Here is an 11,116-nt window from a genome sequence, read left to right on the forward strand (position 1 = left end):
AATAGCGTTTCAAACGTCACTCGCTCTGAGACTTGGAGTAGTTGTTCCCCTTGCTCTGCATGGGTAACGCTGCTTCAAGGGTGGCTGTTTTCGATGTGTTCCTGGTTCGAGCCCAGGTAGGGGCGAGGAGAGGGACGGAAGCTATACTGTTACACTGGCAATACTACAGTGCCTATAAGAACATCCAATAGTCATAGGTATATGAAATACAAATCGTATAGAGAGAAATAGTCCTATAATTCCTATAATAACTACAACCTCAAACTTCTTACCTGGGAATATTGAAGACTCATGTTAAAAGGAACCACCAGCTTTCATATGTTCTCATGTTCTGTGCAAGGAACTTAAACGTTTTTTACATGGCACATATTGCACTTTTACTTTCTTCTCCAAAACTTTGTTTTTGCATTATTTAAACCAAATTGAACATGTTTCATTATTTATTTGAGGCTAAATTGATTTTATTGATATATTATATTAAGTTCAAATAAGTGTTCATTCAGTATTGTTGTAATTGTCATTATTACAAATAAATACAAATAAATAACATTTTTATTTTATTTTTAAATCGGCCGATTAATCACTATCTGCTTTTTTTGGTCCTCCAATAATCGGTATCGGTATCGGCGTTGAAAAATCATAATCGGTCGACCTCTAGTTTCAGGTACCTTGGTGTCCACATCACCAACAAACTATCATGGTCCAAACACACCAAAAAAGTTGTGGAGAGGGCACGAAAACACCTTTTCCCCCCCAGGAGACTGAAAAGATTTGGCATGGGTACCCAGATCCTCAAAATGTTCTACAGCTGCACCATCAAGAGCATCCTGACCAGTTTCATCACCGCCTGGTATGGCAACTGCTTGGCATCCGACCATAAGGCGCTACAGAGGGTAGTGCGTATGGCCCAATACATGACTGGGGCCAAGCTTCCTGCCATCCAGGACCTATATACTAGGCGGTGTCAGAGGAAGGCCCCACAAAATTGTCAAAGACTCCAGTCATCCAAGTCATAGACTTTTCTCTCTGCTACCATACGGCAAGTCCAAAAGGCTCTACCCCCAAGCTATAAGACTGCTGAACAATTAATCAAATGGCCACCCGGACTATTTACATTGACACCCCCCCTTTGTTTTTACACTGCTGCTACTCGCTGTTTATTATCTCTGCAAAGTCACTTTACCCCAACCTACATGTACAAACTACCTTGACTAACCTGTACCCCTGCACATTGACTCTGTACCGGTACCCCATGTACATAGCCTCATTATTATTATGTTATCTTATTGTGTTACTTTATTCTTGACTTAAATTTATTCAGTAAATATTTTAACTATTTCTTATACTGCATTGTTGGTTATTAAGGGTTTGTAAGTAAGCATTACACTGTTGAATTCAGCGCACGTGACAAATACAATTTGATTTGATGTGTAATGACATGTTTTGTAAGCAAAAGAGGAGTAGACAAGGCACTTCATTCCCAATATGTTAGAGTTCCATCCCATAAACAGGTAGCCTAAGAACTAACATTTCCTACATTGGCGGTCATTTTTTGCCATCACAAAATAGTGTCAAAAGACTGTAAACACGTATGGCTTAAATCAGCATGGGTTAATCCACACACACACATACACACACTTAATGAGCTGGATTCCCATTGCCAAAGTCATCTGTTTCTTTACCAGGAGGAGCTAGCCTGCAGCTAAATTGACTCTACAACTATGGACATGCTCTGCTTGAAAGGATGTCATTGTCTTCTAACCTGAAAGTCTTCATTTTGGGGCAATTGATACATTAAGACGGTATTCTTTCCCACAGAATAAAACTAACAGAATACAAATAGACAGGGTTTATACATGGAATAAGCAGTTAATAGGTATTGTTATAAGTTAATAATAGAGTTACTACTACAATACACTGTCTATAGGTAATAATTAATTAGCTACATAAAAACAAAAAGGTACACTAAATATACACAAAGTATGTGGCCACCCCTTCAAATGAGTGGATTTGGCTATTTCCCCCACACCAGTTGCTGACAGGTGTATAAAAATCAAGCACACAGTCATGCAATCACCATAGACAACCATTGGCAGTAGAATGGCCTTACTGAGGAGCTCAGGTGACTCAACGTGCCACCATCATAGGATGCCACATTTCCAACAAGTCAGTTCATCAAATTTCTGCCCTGCTAGAGCTGATCCGGTCAACTACAAGTGCTGTTATTGTGAAGTAGAAACGTCTAGGAGAAACAATGGCTCAGCCGCAAAGTGGTAGGCCACACAAGCTCAGAGAACGGACCCGTGAGTGCTGAAGGACAGACAACACTCACTACAGAGTTCCAAACTGCCTCTGGAAGCATAGTCAGCAAAGGAACTGTTCGTCGGGAGCTTCTTGAAATGGGTTTCCATGGCCGAGCAGCAGCACACAAGCCTAAGATCGCCATGCGCAATGCCAAGCGTCGGCTGGAGTGGTGTAAAGCTCACCACCATTGGACTCTGGAGCAGTGGAAATGTGTTCTCTGGAGTGATTAATCACGCTTCACCCTCTGGCAATCCGACAGACGAATCTGGGTTTGGCAGATGCCAGGAGAACGCTACCTGCCCCAATGCATAGTGCTAACTGTAACGTTTGATGGAGGAGGAATAATGGTCTGGGGCTGTTTTTCATGGTTCGGACTAGGCCCCTTAGTTCCAGTGAAGGGAAATCTTAACGCTACAGCATACAATGACATTCTAGACAATTCTGTGCTTCCAACTTTGTGGCAACAGTTTGGGGAAGGCCCTTTCTGTTTCAGCATGACAATGTCCTCATGCACAAAGCGAGGTCCATACAGAATTGGTTTGTTGAGATCGGTGTGGAAGAACTTGACTGGCCTGCACAGAACCCTGACCTCAATCTCATCAAACACCTTTGGGATGACCTGGAAGGTCGGCTGCGAGCCAGGCCTAATCATCCAACATCAGTACCCAACCTCACTAATGGACTTGTGGCTGAATGGAAGTAGTGCCCGACCTCACTAATGGTCTTGTGGCTGAATGGAAGTAGTGTCCGACCTCACTAATGGACTTGTGGCTGAATGGAAGTAGTGTCCGACCTCACTAATGGTCTTGTGGCTGAATGGAAGTAGTGTCCGACCTCACTAATGGACTTGTGGCTGAATGGAAGTAGTGMCCGACCTCACTAATGGRCTTGTGGCTGAATGGAAGTAGTGTCCGACCTCACTAATGGTCTTGTGGCTGAATGGAAGTAGTGTCCGACCTCACTAATGGTCTTGTGGCTGAATGGAAGCAAGTCCCCTCAGCGATGTTCCAACTTCTAGTGGAATGCCTTCACAGAAGAGGGGAGGCTGTTATAGCAGCAAAGGAGGGGGACCAACTCCATATTAATGCCCATGATTTTGCAATGAGATGTTCGACGAGCAGGTGTCCACATACTTTTGTCACGTAGTGTATCATGTTTCTATAACATTTCTATAATATGGGGGCCAGTGTAATAAACAGCATACACACATGCACTTCATAAGTTTGTCTGTGCCGTGACCAACCCCATTACTGACTTAATGCACGTAGCCTCAATATTTATACTGTCTCACTTATTTCAAGTGAGAAAACAAATATGTGCGGATGCATGAATAGCATCCAACAAAAAGCTAAATTAATTGACTGCTAACACCTCTGAATATGAGCATAATTATTCCAAGCAAAGCAGAGGAAATCAGAGGTTCTTTACAAAATAGTGGCGTGTTTTTGCGTACATGAGTATGTGGTTCTTTGTCTCTCAAAAGGCCAAAACGCAGACGGCAGTACCATCTGTGTCAAATCAAAAACCGTGCATTCAGACCTCAAGAACTAAATACAAATATAGGGGCGTTGAGGGGAGGGTGTGGATGTAAAGAAACAAATTCAAATCAAACGGATTAATCTTCACACTTGAGACACACTTTATTCAACATGTTCAATTACATTAAATATTATAAAAATGTCTTACAAGCCTATCCTATGACTATAGTGTATGCATAGAAGAATAGACTACAACATGTGTGACAGGGTCAAGCACTACCAACTTTCATGAAGAAAAACATATATTTTATTAATCCAATGGAAGGGCCCTGTGATGGCGGATTTCTCAGCACATTTCAAGAGTTGTAATTAACAAACAGGTCATATTAATGTTGGAGCCTCTATTTCAACCCCAGTTAAAATCAAATGAAATCAATGCAGAAAGAGTGAGTGTGAGGTGTAATTAATTCCTCTCGTCACACGGGCACAGCGTTCTTGTTCTACCTTTTTCCACAGGCACTGGTCGCTTCCTGAATGACACAAGCACTTCCTGAATGACACAAGCACTTCCTGAATGACACCATCCCTCAATCTAGGACTTTCAAAGTTACATGTTTATCGGTGTCTCCATTTCTTCCCTGCACAGAACATTCTAAGTGCATGTATTTCCACACAGACACTTAAGTGCAGAACACAACACGGAACACAGCTATAGTCAATGCTTGCGTCTTTACATCGCTGAAGACAGAGCGCCAAAGATTTTTAGAACTAACCCAAGATGGGCTGTAGTCTGTCGTTTCCAATGGGAACAAATGTGTCATAGTGGGCCGAACAAGCAAGGTGGCGGGCAGAGCCAAGCACACGCTAGTGAGATCCTACTGGTGTGTTCTAGAATGCATATTTCTGTTAGGTAACGCATACCTCTGAAGTGCGTGTGTGCAATTATTCAATTCGCCTTTGCACTCCTAAACAATGCAATTTTTTACAACTTTGGCAAAGGGTAAATCATACAAAACTTATTCCACTCTTTTCGTAACAGGTTTTAGTTTGGGGAACAGAAAACTGTATTGAGATCCAATGTTTCATCGATGAGAAAATTTGTCAGACAAAATGAAATCTCATTCCATCTTCTCCCACTGACGGCCAATGGGCTTCCTCTCACCATCATATTTAGTAGTGACTGGAAACGCCAAGCAGATGATTCACATTTATACATCCAGAGAAATAACAGTCTCATTGTTTTATCTGTGGTATGCCTCTAGCAAAAATCATGTAAAAATTACACCCAATATCACCAGAACTATGTTTTTTCTTTCTGCCGTGGATTCGTGCTAATGTCGCAGACATGTTTTAAACTACTCAAGCCAATATTTTTTGGTTTGATAACAAACATTGTTTAGCTAGCTAGTCATGTTACCTAGCTAGCAACCTGATAACTTGACCACTGACTAGGCTATGCACAAATTTGGATGGCACAGGAAGAACGGCAAAGGAATAGGCTAAAAGAGATGCTTCAAAAGGTAGGCTGCATGGGCAAAAATGGGGTGTGTAAGATTGTGTGTATGTGTGTGAGATTGTGTGTATGTGTGTGAGATTGTGTGTATGTGTGTGAGAGGATATGTGTGAAGCAGCAGTAAGTGAAACAGTCTAGGAGGGAGGGAGAGTGTGTAGGCCTGTGTGAGTGAGGGAGAGTGTGTAGGCCTGTGTGAGTGAGGGAGAGTGTGTAGGCCTGTGTGAGTGAGGGAGAGTGTGTAGGCCTGTGTGAGTGAGGGAGAGAGTGTAGGCCTGTGTGAGTGAGTGACAGAGTGAGTGTGTGAGAGAGAGAATGTGTGTGCAAGTGTTAAACTTCAAGAACATTGATAAGAGGAAGTAGGCCTACTTATATAGCTAGCTGTATGTTACAATGACTTGTGTGTTGTTTATGGTGAAAATGATATTAAACCATTCTAATGAATATAATTGTTTCCATCCTTACAATCAAAGCACAGTATGCCTGTAACTCAATTTGGTACTTTTTAACTGGAAAAATCTTTCTTTAGGGACAAATTTGAATTTGTAATTAACTAATGCCACCACCTTTATTAATTATTTTAATCATTTGACAATCCTAATTTTAATTTTGTCAACAAACTCCTAGATTCCTCCAATGCTTTTATAAGCCATTATACCATTTCCATCCGTTGTGCACTTTTTATAACTTGAATCTTCTCTACTAGTGGTTATATACACTAGACACCTTGACTCTCCAGTCTCCCCTTCGCTGTGCCAAAAATTGGACTACCTGCACAAAGAGAGACCATATGGGTTTTTCCATTTCAATTTCCAAATTAAGTAGGAGTTAATCTAACAAGCCTTCAGACAACATGGACATCATCATGACTAACAATAGTGTAAAGAGAGTGAAACAAGCGTTTGTCTTACAGTGCATGGCAGAGTCATTAGTTAGGTGATAATGGCATTGAATCCTCACTCTGGCCATCAGCTACTTACCTGACTCACACACAGACACCCAACAAGCATGCAGCGGTGTCTGTCAGAAGGTTCAATGCTTAAACTGATGACAATCAATCAAATAACTGAATTTTCCTTGTTAGGGAAAATGTGTGGAATGGTATATGCAACAAGACAAAGGACATACAAAACAAGTGTATCTACAGTGCCTTCGGAAAGTATTCAGACTTCTTGACTTTTCAACATTTTGTTACGTTACAGCCTGGATTAAAAATAATAATAATAAATAAACTCTGTAATCTACACGCAATACCCCATAATACCAATGCAAAAAACATTTTAGGCAGTCTTTTCAAACAGCTCTTATACTAAAAGAGCATTATCATAATTTTCACAGTAGCATTCCAATCTCATAGTATGTACAGTGCATTCGGAAAGTATTCAGACCCCTGCCCTTTTCTCACATTTTGTTACGTTACAGTCTTATTCTAAAATGTATTAAATACATTTTGTTCCTCATCAATCTACACACTATACCCCCCAGGTAAAAAAAATAATAATTGCAAACGTATTAAAAATAAACACACCCTATTCAGACCTTTGCTATGAGACTCTAAATCGAGCTCAGGTGCATCCTGTTTCCATTAATCATCCTTGAGATGTTTCTATAACTTGATTGGAGTCCACCTGTGGTAAATTCAATTGATTGAATATGATTTGGAAAGGCACACACCTGTCTATATAAGTTCCCACAGTTGACAGTGCATGTCAGAGCAAAAACCAAGCCATTAGGTCGAAGGAATTGTCCGCAGAGCTCCGAGACAGTATTGTGTCGAGGCACAGATCTGGGGAAAGGTACCAAAACATTTGAACACAATGGCCTTCATTATTCTTGGTCAGGGAGGTGACCAAGAACCCAATGGTCACACTGACGGAGCTCTAGAGTTCCTCCTCTGTGGAGATGAGAACCTTCCAGAAGGACAACCATCTCTGCAGCACTCCACCAATCAGGCCTTTCTGGTAGAGTGGCCAGATGGAAGCCACTCCTCAGTAAAAGGCACATGACAGCCTGCTTGGAGTTTGCCAAAAGGCACCTAAAGACTCTCAGACCATGAGAAACAACATTCTCTGGTCTGATGAAACCAAAATTGAACTATTTGGCCTGAATGCCAATCGTCACGTCTGGAAGAAACCTGGCACTGTGAAGCATGGTGGTGAAAGCATCATGTTGTGCAGATGTTTTTCTCAGTAGCAGGTACTGGGAGACTAGTCAGGATCGAGGCAATGAATGGAGCAAAGTACAGAGAGAGATCCTTGATGAAAACCTGCTTGAGTTCTCAGGACATCAGATAACCAAGCAGGAGTGGCTTCTGGACAAGTCTGAATGTCCTTGAGTGGCCCAGCCAGAGCCCGGACTTGAACCCAATCAAACATCTCTGGAGAGACCTGAAAATAGCTGTGCAGCAACGCTCCCCATCCAACCTGACAGAGCTTGAGAGGATCCGCAGAGAACAATGGGAGAAACTCCCCAAATACAGGTGTGCCAAGCTTGTAGCGTCAAACCCAAGAAGACTTGAGGCTGTAATCGTTGCCAAAGGTGCTCCAACAAAATACTGAGTAAAGGGTCTGAATACTTGTGTAATATTTCAGTGTTTTTAATTTTTTACCTATTGCCTATTAAATTCTAAACACCTGTTTTTGCTTCGTCATTATAAGGTATTGTGTGTAGATTGATGAGGGGGAAAAAACGATTTAATCAATTTTAGAATAAGGCTGTAACGTAACAAAATGTGGAAAAAGTCAAGGTATCTGAATACTTTCCGAAGGCACTGAACAAAAATAAACTCAACAATGAAAGTGTTGGTCCAATGTCTCATGAGCTGAAATAAAAGATCCCAGAAATGTTCCATACACACGAAAAGCTAATATCTCTCAAACTTTCTAAACACATTTGTTTACATCCCTGTTCGTAAGCATTTCTCCTTTGCCAAGATAATCCATCCACCTAACAGGTGTGGCATATCAAGAAACGAATTAAACAGCATGATCATTACACATATGCATCTTGTGCTGGGAACAATAAAAGGTAACTAAAATGTGTAGTTTTGTCACAACACAATGCCATAGATGTCTCAAGTTGAGGGAGCATGCAATTGGCATGCTGACCGCAGTAATGTCCTCCAGAGCTGTTGCCAGAGATGTAATGATAATTTCTCTACCATAAGCCACCACCAACGTCATGTTAGAGAATTTGGCACTATGTCCAACTGGCCTCAAAACCGCAGACCACGTGTAACCATGCTAGCCCAAGGGGGGTGCTGAGGAGAATCTGTCTGTAATAAAGCCCTTTAGTGGGGGAAAAACTAATTCTAATTGGTTTCAATTGACTGATTTCCTAATGTGAATTTTAACTCAGGAAAGCCTACAAGTAATCCTCATCATCATGATCCCCCACAGTCAGCCATAGGATGAAGGCAACTTCGACAAAGCATTCCAGGTGAAGCTGGTTGAGAGAATGCCAAGAGCATGCAAAGCTGTCATCAAGGCAAAGGGTGGCTACTTTGAAGAATATAAAATATATTTTTATTTGTTTAACACTTTTTTGGTTACTACATGATTCCATATGTGTTATTTCATAGTTTTGATGCATTTACTATTATTCTACAATGTAGAAAATAGTAAAATAAAGAAAAACCCTTGAATGAGTAGGTGTGTCCAAACTTGACTGGTACTGTATTTTAAACAAAATACAAACATCTGGATAAGCATCAAAAGCCTACATAGGAGAGTTTGAAATGAGGTACTGTTTCTCAATGATAAACGTATTGTATTTATTCATGCAGGAGAAAAAAAGCAACATGAGATAGCACTGCTATCCAGGTGCCTTGATCGAAGTCTCCACATTATTTTTGTGATCTTGGGACAAGAAACTCGGTTCATAGTTGTGACAGTCATCGTTACATCGTGTGTGAAGGCTAAATATGTAACAAAGTGATGATCCTATCAGGATCACAACACAATAGCTTGTGTCGCATAGAAAGCAACAAAGTACATAAGATGTTGCCTTTTTGCAAAGCACTGGTTAAAATCTGTGCCTCTTATAATCAAAATCGTTAATTTGACACTTTAAAAGTTATGGCGGTTTCTTTGCCTTTTATCCCAAAGAGGATAAAGGCTTTGCTTGTACTATGATATAGCCGTTATTAATATTCAAAGCCTCAAATTAGACACTTTGATATTTGGACAAATTATTTCAAAAGGATTGAGGTTATATAGTTTGTAAGTGTTAGTCCAAGGCTTTTCAAACATGTATCAGTTCGATATAAATATATATAAATATATATATATATACATATTTTACAGTAACACTTCTCTTAACATTGATGTTAGGCTGCATTGCTTATATATACAACGCTTACAAGTTTACGTAGCTGTAACTCAAGTTTATTTAACAGACAAGTCAGAACTTCTCTTCATTTGCTCAGGTGGGATGTCCAGCACAAATTCTTCATGAACACGAATAGAGTAAGAAGAAATCTATAATAAGACGTCTAGAGAAGATATCTAGTAAACCTACTGTATGGGTCGATTGCATTTTTTTAAATCCCTAGAAACGCGTCTCAAAACTTTGCACATTCAAACAATATGTGAGTCAGCGTCCATGCTGCATGCAACTGCTTACAGAAAAACAACATACTTAGATTACATATCTTCTAAAATAGAATGTCATGCACAAAATCGTTGTTCGAAGTAGCAATTATGTTATTTCTTGCAATCGCTGCATGAGCGCTATATTTGATATTTAAATTCTAGACAGCGATACATTTATAACCTCAAATTTACAACTATTCGGTTGATTGCGATAATGTTGCGATCATGTTTTAATAAATATCCTCTAAAAGAAGGAGAAAGTAAAAATATAAATAAAGTTAGAGACTTACCACCGCGGGAGCAAACAACACTCAGTAGAGCGAGCGAGTAATGTACAGACCTATACATTATGGTAGCTATAGTTTAGAAAGTTGGAGCTTCCTTTTAACCAGGTAAAACTCTTAAATAGTGCATAATTCACTTACTTTTCTCTCGCTTGGCTATCGGAAGGGACGACAGCTCCTTTACCTTTAGCGTACATGCTGGATTCTGTTTTAAGACTTTTACCCCACTCAACACCTGTCAAAGAAAGCAGCCAGCCAAACGTTCTATCTCCATAGCTACCCCTTTAGTGTTTTTCCTTATCCTCCTCCTCCTCCCCCCCTCCTCCTCCTCCCCTCCTCCTCCTCCTCCTCCTTTTTTTCACATCTCCAACATTGGCCACAAATCAGGCACAGTTTCTATTGGGGGAACTTGAAACAGACCGATGGTGGATTTTTTTCCCCCTCAACCGCTGTTCGAGAATGCATTCACACTCCCTCCGCTAGGGAATGGTGGGGGCTTCTTAAAGGGGAACGAACACGCTTCTTGTTTACTGACCTCAGAAACATGTAAGAATTGAGATAGGAAAAACTGAAATCCTCCAATCAGGCCAGCATTTCCCAAACTCGCCCCTTGGGATGCCAAGGGGGGCACGTTTTGGTTTTTGCCCTATCACTAACTGATGGTTTACATTTCTCAAATCATAAATTCAAGAGGACTACTGGGTTGACCAAAGGCTCAAACCCGTTTTATCCGCACAACAACATTGACTTAATTTACTGAGCAGTCCTAGGTAGCTGAGGGGTTGGAGAAATACATTTCATGGTAGCTAATTGAATTACACAAATAGCCAAACTGACCATTGTGTGAAAGGCTACTACTGCCTGCGTGAAAACGTATCAAAATAATGAATCGCAGTCTCCCCAAAATGTAGCAGTTACAGTGTTGTGCTTTGCAACTGAGTCAAGTAT

General features: G+C 40.6%; 1 protein-coding gene across 2 annotated transcripts in view; it reads right to left on the bottom strand.

Annotated features, from left to right (window-relative positions):
• The window catches only part of LOC111972109 (single-stranded DNA-binding protein 3), a 148,443-nt gene extending 137,971 nt beyond the window's left edge, over positions 1–10,472 (bottom strand). The window contains exon 1 of one of the 2 annotated variants that reach the window (XM_023998969.2): positions 10,310–10,472. In XM_023998969.2, the coding sequence (XP_023854737.1) occupies positions 10,310–10,365 (56 nt within the window). In that variant the 5' untranslated portion in view covers positions 10,366–10,472. The remainder of the gene's footprint in view (positions 1–10,309) is intronic. The other variant, XM_023998970.2, reaches the window with a different exon arrangement.
• Between the last annotated feature and the right edge of the window lie 644 nt (positions 10,473–11,116).

The sequence above is a fragment of the Salvelinus sp. IW2-2015 genome, linkage group LG13, assembly GCF_002910315.2.
Source record: "Salvelinus sp. IW2-2015 linkage group LG13, ASM291031v2, whole genome shotgun sequence".
NCBI classification, from domain to species: Eukaryota; Metazoa; Chordata; class Actinopteri; order Salmoniformes; family Salmonidae; genus Salvelinus; species Salvelinus sp. IW2-2015.